Source organism: Hemitrygon akajei, chromosome 16 (genome assembly GCF_048418815.1).
Source record: "Hemitrygon akajei chromosome 16, sHemAka1.3, whole genome shotgun sequence".
NCBI lineage: Eukaryota > Metazoa > Chordata > Chondrichthyes > Myliobatiformes > Dasyatidae > Hemitrygon > Hemitrygon akajei.
In genome coordinates, this window is record NC_133139.1 from 15,278,712 (window position 1) to 15,292,152 (window position 13,441).

Below are 13,441 nucleotides of genomic sequence, written 5' to 3' on the forward strand. Positions count from 1 at the left end.
ATTTTCCACTGACAGAAGGGGCAAAGGTGGCTTACTGGCACCTTAAAAGCAGTTGCTTTGGCCATGGTTGACAGTTCATCTAGGAGAAGGAAAACTCTGATCTCAAACCTCCTCTGCCTTGCGGCTACACCACGCACGAAGACTGAGTAAAACCCAAGGAAAGTTCCAGATATGGAGTCCCTAAAGCTGTCCTATGCTGAGTTCTAGGCTAACTGGCAAATCCTACTATGCCACTGGTGTCAAACTGTATTGGACACTGCCATTCCATTGGAGTTATTAGCTGCATGGAGAGGTGGTGCTTGGAACATGAACAGCTTGCTCTCCACATCGTCCTGCCCTGGCTTGCAGATCATGTAGATAGCTGGGACGTAAAAACTGTCAACCCTGACCAAAGGAGGGCCTCAACTAATGAGTTCCATTTCCACCAGAATCAGCACAGTTAACTTGAACTGGCTGTTAATTTGCTATCCTGTTTAATACATTATGAAGTACTTTGCTCCATTTCTTTTACTGTAATTTTGAACCAGATGGCATTAAGTACAGTTGAACAATATCCCTGAACTTGATGGCAGCATAGGATTGTTGAATATTGGAAAGACTTGCCTTGATCAAAATAGTAAAATGGCTTTGCAGATGAGCTCTGGAAAGTGGAATTAAATAGTATTTATTTTTCATTTATGGCATGGTGCAAGCTAAGTGCTTTCCCACAATACCACACTAAGAAAATTGGCTCATTCTTCACAGTGGTCTGAATCAAAGCTGCAATCAACAAGCTACCCTTACTAGTGGTTTACTGGAACAAAACAAATAAAGATTAAAATCCAATGATTAATTTGAAGGGTAAATTTTCAAATCCATCAGACAATCCAAGCAAGCTATGTTACACATGACTTTTAGCAGTCACAGCTAAATAGAAATTTAACCATCTAATTGGAAATATGACTTTCACAAACTTATGTTACTTTATCAAGGATAATAATTTCAGCTTGTTTCAGAGAATGATGGTCTGCAAGCATAAATACTTCCTGGCATTGACTCTAATTGTCTTTGAATGTATTTATGGCCTTGGAACCTGCCAACATAGTTTAAAATATACTCTCTAATCATTTGTAGAAAATTTTCAATCTTCCCTTCAGATTGTGTTTATGCAGGCTAAATAACTATATTGCTTTAAGCTCATCCCAAGATTTGTTTGATTAAAGTTCTCGGCATCATTTCAATCATTGATGTTCTTAATTTGCAGAGGCCAAAACTGAGAATAAGCAGAACACTGGAATACCATAACCTTCTACAGTGTTATGTAATCATACAAAGTCAAGTGCATTTCATCCCGTGAACAAACAAGAATTGGAATTCAACAAAAAGTACAAACTTAGATTAGCAATAATCAGAAAATAATTGTTGTGGGGCAGAAGTGATGATTTGCACACGTGGCCCTGAGAGAGGAGATGTGATTGTGAGGGTTTGAATTAGACAATGCTTCTGGTGGGTGAAAGAAAGCAGGCTGGTGAATGTTATTTGTAAAAATACTGATTTCAATTTAAGCAAGTTTGGGGACTTAAGTCCAGAAAATTAAACCATGCTTTCTAGATGGCAAACTAAATAGAAATAATCTTGGAAGTCTTTGTGCCAATAGGAAAAGTTAATCATAACTTTCTACATTTTATTCACCCCCCAGAGCTGGCATAACATTTGTCTCTGTCCACGACTGCTTCTGGACACATGCTATGACAGTTGATATCATGAACAAGGTAACTATTCTCAAATTATTTTGTGCCTTTTTAGTAGTTCTGAAATATAATTAAATGGCCCTTGGTGTTATTTTCCTTTAGTTTTTTTTCCAGCTCAAGTGGTCAGTACAGAATTAGACACATTAAATCCATTTTTGATGACTTTGAATGATTTGTTAATAAATGTGCACATGTTGCAGATTTGCCGTGAGCAGTTTGTTGCCCTACACAACCAGCCTATTCTTCAAGATCTTTCTACTTTCCTTGTAAATAAATATCGTTATAACATTCCGTGAGTTTTGAACTTTTTTTATTCTATACACCCAAAGAAACATTCATAAAAGTTAAGACACTTCAGCAGTTTAAATTAATTTGTTCAAATAATGCTATTTTATCTTTGCAGTATTGACAAGAAACCTAAACAGCTTCAGGAATACAAAAGAATGCTGCAGGTGCTGTCCAAAGTTCTGAAGACAGGTACTAAGAAAATTGTTTTAAGGCTGGCATTAGGTTATCTTTTGAATCTATGCAAAATGACAAAGGGGATAATACATGCATTCCTAATGTCAAATGTTTTACAGTATGTTGAGTATTTATATGGGAAGAGATGAGTATACAAAAGGAGATGCAATTAAAATTTGATTAAATTCTTTCAAGAAAAGCAAAAAGAACTCAATAACAACTGCTAGATGAAGATTCCATGAATGATTTTTGCTATTGTTACGTATTCAGGCAACAATAAATATATGTGGGTTAGGCAAGGGTTTTTATAACAAATATACGTTTATTAACCACTGAAAACAAACCCCCCAAAAGTAAACAAACACTAACGTAACCGGAAATCAGCTGCTGTGCGGCAGCTTAACAGTTCTTAAAGCGATGTTGTAAAAACAGTTCTTTAAAAATGGTGTGCCAAAAGTTCAAAATGCTCACAGTCCATTTAAAAGGAGAGACTTTAAGGCGATTTAAATTCTCTTCCACGTCGTTTTCCTTCAGTTTCCAAAGTCGAACTCTTCCCACGAAGAATTTTATGAAACGTAACGGCTTAAAGGCACTGACCTTTCCTTTATCACACTGTCCTCAATCTTCTGCTATCCCGCAGAGATTAACATGAGAACAGTCAACGAAATCCTTCCGAATGAGGATCACACAAGGTCGAACCCGTTTCACTGTCGAAAATCGATTCTCCTCGATCTTTAACTCCCGAACTCTGATCTTCACTCTCCACTAGCAGTATTGTAAAGAAACTGCTGGCAATGACCTTTTAAACTTTAGGCATTAGATAAAACTTCATCTTTCAACTAAACTGCATCATAACATTAAATCACGCAGTGACATGAAGTCAGCTTGGCAAATTCAGTCACGAACTGCCCCACCTCACAGGGTGGGGTCTTCCTTTTATACCCTGTAAAAAAAAAAAAACCTGTCACATGATCTCTACTGGCGGGAAAATGACATCACTCCACCATCACAAGACCATTACCTCAAGTCCAGTATAGCTTCAACCCCAGTCACGTGACAAGGATACCACTGTCACGTGTCACGGGTACGTAACACTATCATTTTTCATTTCTCCCTCTTTTGTGTAGATACTGATCCCATTTGTTCTACAACCTAAACCATGAATGTTGACAGTTTTGTCTGCATGTCATTTCCCGTGGGGAAAACTTGAAACTCATGCATGATGTCTCCAGAAGGATCACTAGAATACTAGCTACTTGCCAATAAAGTTATGGATAAGATATGTTCCCCTACCATTATTCTAAATTTGATTTACTGATCAACAATATAGATTGAACATAGGGCACACTAGCCCTGTGGATTGCTTTTCACTGGATAATCTTGTTGAAATACCTCAGAGGCTCATAACTCTATTTCTATCCAATGGTAAAGTAATAGTCAACCTGTTTTTCACAAGTCACGTAGGAATTTGTTAGGTTAGATCTAAGGAATGTGGATTGTTCTTCTGAGTTTTTAAATAACAAGATCATTTTTAATAGTTTAAATGTATCAGAGACAGTTTGAGCTTCTTGACAATTCTTTTTTTTAATTTTATTTTTTTTTAAAAAGTAATGCTGTGGGTGAGGTTTTTACTGATCTTCCCAAGTTATTCCTGGAAACCAGTTAGGATCAAGTCAGCTTTTGCACAGAAGTCTTAAATGATGGATCTACACTGCGTAAAATGTGGTCGGTCAATCATACGCCATTACAAGGGAATTCCAAGCTAATGGGTCTACTATATCAATGAGGCATGTTAGAATATTTTATTTTCTGAATATATAGGCATTAAATTTGTCTGTGCAAGTGGCCTGTCAGCTGTTTGAACCTGTTCCATATTATAACTGGAACATAGCCAATCTTATTAGCTATATAATAGCCAAGCAAGGCACTCAGTGCAGGAGTGACAAGACCAAAAAATGCTGAACTTGCCATTGGTGACCACATTCCATGATTAGCTATGAAACAGAAATTGTTCCCTGATACACCGAGTCATTTGTAGCAGCTCTTCCTTCCTGATTTAGTCTTGCATCAGGACTCACAAATCATCTTCATTTTTCCTTTACAGGTGAATTTGATCTAGAGAACGTAAAAGAGTCCACCTATTTCTTCAGCTGAACGTAAAGAATGCTGGGTTAGCCATCTGACATCATCTGCATTAAATGCCCAGTGGAATTCCTCTCTTCCCCCCCCCCCCCCCCCCCATTGGACCTTTGCTGAGGAGTAATTTCAGTGAAATGGTTTTTTTTAAAAATATACAGTGGACTTGTGTAAATCTTTGTATATTTCTCATATGAACAGTAGAAACTTAAACTACCCCATACAGCTGAGCTCCCTTTGTACTCAAGGAATAAATTGTTGATGTAAAGGAAAATCTGTTATATTGTGTAATTATGTATGCTTTGCTGCAATATACATTTTGTTTTTAAATTCTTACTTTGATACTGGTTATTCTTGGCCAGTAGGAGCCATTATCCTTTGGAAGACCAAACACTCCACTTGGGTATTGATTATGGGAGCACTGTGAATCAAGTGCATGAAGGCCCATTCCATCTTGCTAAATTGCAATTTAAATGATTTGGCTGTCTTAAAAATGAGTTAAGCTAGTTTGCTTTCATTTGAACAATAGGAAACTGCTTTCCGTAGGTAATCTCAATCTATTTCCATGGTATTCCTGGTACCATTTCTTGATTTGAGGCCGGACAAGATTGTTAAATTATTGACCTTGATGTAGGTAACATCATTTATGGTTCAGTAACCTGGTGAACATAAAGTGACAATATCCATAGTGATGAAACAAAAATCTGAGTTTGGGGGGGGGGGGGGGGTGGTGGTCCTTAGCAGAGTGTCCCTTGGGGTAGCATAGAGCACCCTCATGGCTTCCTAGATTGTTTTCATTTAATTTCTGTAGATCTTGGGTTTGAGATATTATTCCTCTAATATACTGTGCATTGAAGAAAATGTAAATTGTATTATACTCTTAAAAATGTAGATGGCCATTTCGTTTTCATAACTACAAATTTAGTTAAAACCTATTGTGACCTCAGACAGAAATTGTTGCATTTCTTGTTTTAAACTGCAATGAATTTTGTCTTACATAAAATTTCATGGCTGAGAAATTCTATTTATTTGTAATAAAAATATGCTATCAAAATGACTAATAACCATTCTGTAATTATGTAGTTCAGGTTTCAGTAGAACTTTGTTAATGAAAGAATTAAGAACCTGGTTGGGGGGGGGGGGGGGGAAGAGAGAAGAAAAAAAAAACAAATACTGGTTGTTGAAATTGCTGCAAGATTTTGATGAAAAAATTAAATTGCAAGCTTTCATTGCACTTTTCCTCTACCAGTTAACAGAGTAAGCAGTTTTCTGTTTTATAATGGTGGTTGTCAGTTTGATTCTAGAGACAAGAGATTATAACCTAGCAGAAAAAAATAAACTTCATCCCTCTTATCTGATTCTACCCATCATTTATCAGCCACTTATCTCATCTTTCCCTCTCAACTTTATACGCAAGTTATTGTCCCTCTCTGTTCAATCATGATGTAGGGTCTCGACCTGAACTATCAACCATCCATTCCCCCCCCCCCCCCCCACAGATGCTCGACTTGCTGAGTTCTTCTACTCCCTTAATTTTGCTTCAATTTGATTTTGTATTTGAACTTGTATAGATAATTATATAGAACCCTTAGGAGGCAGTAATTGTAACATGATTGAATTCATACTGCAATTTGAGAGGGAGAAAACACAAGTCAGGTACATCAGTATCACCATGGAATAAAGGGAATTACAGAGGCATGAGAGAGGAGCTTGCCCAGGTGGATTGGAGGGGGACATGGTGGAGATGATGGCAGAGCAGAGATGGCTGAAGTTTCTGGGAATAGTTCACAAGGTGCAGGAGAGATGTCCCACAGAGGAAGAAGTTCTCAAAATGGCAGGCTTGACAACCAGGGCTGACAAAGGAAGTTAAGGACTACATAAAAGGCCAATGAAAGGGCATACAAGGTAGCAAAAGTGATTGGGAAGTAGGATGATTGGGGAGCTTTTAAATCCAACAAAAGGCAACTAAAAAATCTTTAAGGGAAAAAAATGAAACATGAAGGCAGACTGGCCAATAATATAAAGCAGGATACCAAAAGTGTCTTCAGTTATATTAAGAGTAAACAAGAGGTGAGAGTTGATATTGAACCAATGGAAAATTATGCTGGTGAGGTAGTAATGGGAGACAAAAGAAATGGTTGATGAACTTAGTGGGTACATAACTGCGGAAGACACAGGCAGTGCACCAGAGACCTGCAAGTGCCATTGCTATTACAAAGGAAAAAGTGCTAGGCAAACTCAAAGGTCTTAAGGTGGATAAATACTCTGGATCAGAGGACTACATCCCAAAGTCCTCAGAGAGGTTCTGAAGAGATAAAAGATGCATTTGTCATGATCTTTCAAGAATCACTCGATTCTGGCGAGGTCTCAGAGGACTGGAAGATTGCAAATGTCATTCCACTCTAAGAAGGTACGAAGTTTTCCTCAGGGGTCAGTATTGGGACTGCAGCTTTTCTCATTGTCAGTGATTTAGATAATGGAATTGATGGCTTTGTGGTAAAGTTTGTAGATGATACGAAGGTAGGTAGCGCTGAGGAAGCGATGTGGTTGCAGCAGGTCTTAGACAAATTGGAAGAATGGGTAAAAAAAGTGGCAGATGGAATACAATGTTGGGAAATGTATGATAATGCATTTTGGTAAAAGGAATCCTAGTGCGGACCATTATCTAAATGGGGAGAAGGTTCAAACATCAGAGGTGCAGAGGGACTTAGGAGTCCTCGTGCAAGACTCCCAGAAGGTTAATTTACAGGTTGAGTCTGTGGTAAAGGCAGCAAATGCAATGTTCACATTTATTTCAAGAGGAATGGAATATAGAAGCAAAAAGATGATGCTGAGCCTTTATAAGACTCAGATGGCTGAAACAAACAGACCACACTGAGTATTGTCAACATTTTTGGACACCATATCTCAGAAAAAATGTGTTGTCATTGGAAAGAGTGCAAAGGAGGTTCACAAGAATGATTCGCAAAATGAAGGGGTTAACATATGAGGAGCGTTTGGCAGCTTTGGGTATGTATTTACTGGAATTTAGAAGGATGTGTGGGGATCTCATTGAAACCTACCAAATGTTGAAAGGACTAGATACAGTGCATGTGGAAACATTCCTGTGGTAGGTGTATCTAGAATTGGAGGGCACAGCCTCAAAATTGAGAGGCAATCCTTTAGAACAGAGGTTAGGAGGAATTTTTTTTAGCCAGAGTAGTAAATCTGTGGAATGTTCTGGCAGACTGCCAGAGGCCAAGTCCGTGAGTATATTGAAGGCAGAAGTTGATCATTTCCTGATTGTTTAGGGCATTAAAGGATATGGCAAGAAGGCAATGGTATGAGGTTGAGTAGGATCTGGAATCAACCATGGAATTATGGAGCAGACTGGGCTGAATGGCCTAATTCTGCTGTGTTTTATCGTCTTATAATTGTGATGAATTAATTTGCAGATACTCAGCATCTTTATAATAAAGTATTACTTCCATGTGTCCAAAGCTACTGATCAATTTCTTTTTAAATTCTGCCTAGAATCAGAAAATGAGAGACTGGAGGATTAAGAAACAGAACAATTGAACAAATACTTTATGGCTGTTCACACAGGGCAAAAAACCTCCCCCAAACATACAACTTGAGGACTTATACAAAAGTAGAAGTAAAAGGAATTATCTATGATAGTCTGGTTGCCTTCCAAAATTTTATACATTTTGAAATATTTTGTGCATTTGCAGATTACGCCCCTATGTATATCAGGAATATCCTCTCATTTAATTAATCTAACTTGTATTTGATGTTCTCTCTTGTGCAGTCTTGTCACCCTAGAATAGATCTTTCTTTGGATGGACTTATGATAATATATATCCTCAGATAGGGAGACCAAAATCATACAAATGCTCAGATGTGACCTTGCCAAAGCCCTTTACAATTGTACCAAGCCCCTATGTTCCCTTACTCATTGCAGGCCAAATTAACATCTGACTTCCTATCTGCTTTCTTTACCTGAACACTTCCTTTCAATAATCAGTGTACAGAGAGACCCAATCCTCCGCCATCTGGATCATCACCCAGTCAATCAGTTTTTAAGGACCAGAGTGGATAACTTCACATTTACTGATTTAAAGCTATAGCTGGAATACATTTGCCCACTCATTTCCTCCTCCTCACTATTATGTCACCTGCAAACTGTTACATTTAGATCCCTCAGTTAAATTATTTGTTGTACATTGTGAGTATCTAGTACCCAAGCACCAATCTTTGTAGCACCACAGTAGATGCTACCTGCCACCCAGAAAAGGATGCTTATTTCTACTCCCCATTTCCTGATTATCACCCAATCATGGCAGGGTGTTACTTTCTCCTGAGGACATATGGAAGCTTTTTACAAAACCAAATATACTACATGGCTCAGTTCTCCCTCATCTGTTCTACTCATTACATCCTCAAAATCCATTAGATTTTCTCTGCATGATGTCTCCTTCATAAATACATGCTGACTTTGTCCAATATTATTTTTTAAGTGTTCTGTTAACTACTTGTTTCATAACAAGTTAGTATTTTCCTCCTCATGTTGTTATGCTTACCATTGTACAAGTCCAATCTTTTACTATTGGAAAAAAATATAGGCTTGCATTATTCACTATTCAAATTGCAGTTGTCCCAAAGTCCAAGAGTAAACATCCCTTGCTACAAGTACATAGGGCCAGGAGTATTCTGTATAATTTTGGTCTTGCCTATTAAAAATATTTCCAATGGAAGCTGCAGGAGTCACTTTATCATTACTTGTCAGAGTCACCTTATGTTCAGATACTCCTACACCTAATATAACTTAAGTACAGTTTAATCTTATGTTATGCTAATCTTTTGTAATTATTGAGTGTGGTCGTATATACATGTACATTAATTCTTATAGGATTGCTTTTATATTTTTTATCCTGCATCAGCTTTAGAGTAGCAATCATTCCATTCACCTTTACACTCATGTACTGGAGTGACAATATACAATTTTGAAATTTGAATCAAAGATTCACCGTCTGTCACATGAAAAATTGCGTAAGCTGGTCTTAAGTGTGAAAATAATCTCACTGGAAAAACACAAAATTCATAATGGGTTCAACACAGATGTTTCATGGATAAGCCATCTGGAATTAAGGATCATGATCTCAAAATAAGGAGTATGAGCATGCGAGTATGAAATGAGGAACAATTGCTTCTCCCAAAAAGTTATGAAATTTAGGAAATGTCTACCCTGGGAGTCTCTGGGTGTTTGCTTATTGATTTCATTTAGAATAGAAAAATATCTAGATTTTTAGAAGAATCAAGGATGAGAGATTAAACAGAAAAATGATGTTGAAATGCAAGAGCAGAGCTGTATCACAAGGTTGCATCCTAAGCCCCCAGCTCTACTCCTTGTACTCTCATGACTGACTGGCCAAATTCTGCTCTAACACTATATACAAGTTTGCAGATAATACTACTGTAATGGGTCACATCTCAAATAATGATGAGTTGGAGAGTAGGAGGACAGAGGGAGGTTAACAACTTTAATCTTTCTTCAAGATCAACAAATCAAGAGCTGATCATTGACTTCAAGGATGTAGACATGTTCTTGGCTACATCTACAGTGTGGAGACAGAGGGTTGAGAACTTTGTTCCCTGGAGTAAACATCACCAATAGCCTGCACTTGTACAACCATATTGATGTCACGGCCAAGAAAGCTCACCAATACCTCTACTTCCTCAGAAGGTTGAAGAAATTTGCAGTGTACTCATTGACCCTTACCAATTTTCAATGATGCACCATACCATAGAGGGCATCCTATCCAGATGCATAACAACTTGGTCTGTCAACTGCTCTGCATGAAACTGCAGAGTTGTGGACATAGCTCATCACAGAAACTAGCAACCCCTCCGTAGACTGTGCTAGACTTCTCATTGCCTCAGTAAAGCAGGCAGCATAATAAGACCCCATGCACTCCAGATATTCTCTCTTTTCCCCTCTCCCATCAGGAAGACACAGGAGCCCGAAAGGAAGCAAGTATTACCAGGATCAAGCACAGACTCAGCCCCAGTATTATAAGACTATTGAATGGCTCCCCAGTAAGATATGATGGACTTTTGACCTCATAACCTCATTATTATTATGCCCCTTATCGTTTGCCTGCAACCGCACTGCACTTTTTAGTTAGCTTTCACACATTTGGTACTGTAGCTGCTTTACCTTGTTCTACCTCAATTCACTGTGTAATGATTTGATCTATAGGAGCAATATGTAAGACAAGCTTTTTGCTGTACATGTGACAATAATAAACCAATCAGCTTCAATATTGTTGAATAGCTTAGCTAGCTCCTATTCTGAAGTTCTTAAGTAGGCAGAACTTTAATAGTCAACAGTCCTTTTGCAATGTCTTAAGGAGAGAAACCTTACCTTTATTTAATACTTGTACATACATTGCATTTCACTGCATGTATCAATCTAAATATGAAAAAAGCTAATCTTTAGGTAACGCTAATCTTTTTCTCCCCCTTGAGAGTATCTGCAGGTTTGAAATATACCTTTAAAATATGCTATGCAGAGAACAGGAGAATTAGAGCCTGCTGTTCTCCAAGTGAAATGATTAATGATATATGCAAATAGTTCAGTGCTAGCTTACCTTTAATGTTTAGCCCAGAATAGTTGGGAAAATTATGCTAAGTAGGTCTATGCTGTTATTCATGTGCAACTAACATCTGTCTATGGCAAGGTAGGTTTACCAATGAATCATCTGTACCTATTCCCCATTAGGTTCATGGAAACAGAAATTCAAGGTTGATTTCCTTATGAATTTCAATAATTTCAAACATTTTTTGAAAATATTTCCTTCTTCCCCATTCTGAGTGACATAAATTTGATTCACTTTCTCCATCTTTGGTGTGATTTGTGGAAAGTGAAAGATCTCAGCTAAAAAACCGTTTTGTCAGACTGGGAAAGGGAAACAAACAGTTTTCAATTGGAGAAAGGTTCAGTAAGGGACAATGGCAAAAGGGCAACGGGCAACACCCTTGATAGGATGAAGCCCGGATTGCCGATCAGTCAGTATACAAGTTGAGCTTAAGGACATGAGAAAGGATTCCAGCAGAAAATAACTAGAAATCCTGAAGTTGGGGGGTGGGGGATGGAATTCTGCAGCACCCAGAAAGACAATAAGCATTTCATAACTCAGAGCATCCCAATGAAGCTTTTGGAAAATTAGTTCTTTAGCATGCATATGAACAGGCCAAAAAAAAAAAATCAAAATATCTATTCCCCTCCATAGATGCTGCCTGACTTGAGTTCTTCCAGTTTTGTGTGTGGCTCCTTTGAGTATATGATTGTAAAATGGAACATGGATCAGCTACAGTGAGTGGCCCGTTTCTGTGCTGTATATTTGATATTATTCTATGCAACAAATTCATTTGGAAGTTTTGGAACTGTGTGCGCATTCACTGTAACACCAATGCAATGTCAGATGATACCTACCCAACTCAACTTGTACAATCTGCTATATATAGTTTGTAACAATGCAATGCGGAAATCAATCTGCACTGATAGAGTGGGATAAGAGGCCTAAAGAGATTTCCCTCCACTGATTCAGAAAAACAGTATAGAGACTAAGACAACAGCTATATTCTGTCTCTCAATATGAAGAATTGTAAGGCAGTGGAGCTTTATTGCTGGGAAAAAAAAATAGAAGTTGTTGAAGACACCTGGTAGGAAGCAGCTCCAAGCCAATCTGCTTGACTCCATTTTATTCCAGAGTGTGTTTCCCAAAACATCATTCTAATAATGTCCATGTGGCAATCGTGTATTCTTCATGGGTTGCTTTTTCACTAGTAACACTCCTATGCATCCTTGATCTTTTCTCCTCCAAGTGGAAGTGACAATTACTGAACTATTTTAAAAAGATGCACCACTGCATGCTGCAACAAACCACTGCTTCAGCAACACTGCCAATTAAATTGATACCAAGTTTTATCAGATGCCCTTTGGCATCTTCCTGCCCATATTCTAATGACTCGGAGTTGTCCTCATTACTCACTTTGCTGCCCGTCATTGTACCAGCAAATCTGGATACATCAGTCTTGCTTTACATCAGTGATCTCTATCAGCACAGTGCACCACAAGGCTGTGTGCTTAGCCTCCTTGTCTACTCACTGTAATACTTTTTTTAAAAAAAAAACACATTGAGCACTTCAACTCTCCTCTGGTCAGGTCATCCTCCCCAACAGTATCCAAGGTAATATATCTGTTGTTGAGGGGGATGGTCATAGAGGTACTCTGCACTGGCTCCTTAACCCCTTTCCCCCTCTTGACTGTCACCCAGTTTCCTGTGTCCTGCACTTTGTGTAACTTCCTCTCTACATGTCCTATCTACCACCCCTTCAGCCTCCCAAATGATCTGGTGTTTATCAAGTTCCAGCTCCAATTCCTTAACACTGTTTGTTGGAAGCTACAGCTGGATGCACTTCTCAGTTATAGTCATCAGGGACACTGGAGATCTCCCTACCCTCCCACATCAGGAGCATTTCATGATCCTGCCTGGCATCTCTACTGTCCCTAGCTGTGCAGGTATAAAGAGAAGGAAAAAAATTGAGCTTTTCTTTGCTTTCTCTGAGTGAAGCCTCTCTTCGCTGAAGCCCCGAAGATCTAAAACCTCAAGATTACCACTCTATGTTGACTCAGTCAACAGCCACTGTGCTTGCCCTTCCTGCTTTTAATTTGCTCTTCCTCATCAGTCCCAGAAGCCGATTGGTTATTATGTGTTGATTGATGTAACTGATGTTATTATATGTGGAATTGAATTAAAGTTAGCAGGGAATCTTAATGAACTCATTCTTAGAGCATCCTATCCATCTGAAATTTTGACAGGTACATGTGGTTATTTTAAGTATTTTTTTTAATTTTTTTTTAATAAAAGAACCAGTGATTTATTCCATTTGCACAGCAGATAATTTCAATATTGAAGAGCATTTTTTGAAAAGGCAGAATGAGACGAAGTTACTAGTCTAGAAATTCATCCCTAGTTAGACACATCAAACAGAATATTTTCACAGCAGTGAATGTTTCTCTACCTCTGAAATTCATACTGTTGAAGACAATATACTTCATTCAAAAT

At 38.2% G+C, this 13,441-nt stretch overlaps 1 protein-coding gene across 1 annotated transcript in view; it reads left to right on the top strand.

Moving 5' to 3' along the window:
• polrmt (polymerase (RNA) mitochondrial (DNA directed)) overlaps positions 1 to 4,602 on the top strand; it is a 78,326-nt gene extending 73,724 nt beyond the window's left edge. The window contains exons 18-21 of the mRNA XM_073068284.1: positions 1,679 to 1,751; positions 1,931 to 2,022; positions 2,134 to 2,207; positions 4,297 to 4,602. Coding sequence (XP_072924385.1) covers positions 1,679 to 1,751; positions 1,931 to 2,022; positions 2,134 to 2,207; positions 4,297 to 4,346 — 289 coding nt within the window. The 3' untranslated portion in view covers positions 4,347 to 4,602. The remainder of the gene's footprint in view (positions 1 to 1,678; positions 1,752 to 1,930; positions 2,023 to 2,133; positions 2,208 to 4,296) is intronic.
• The last annotated feature ends 8,839 nt before the right edge of the window (positions 4,603 to 13,441 follow it).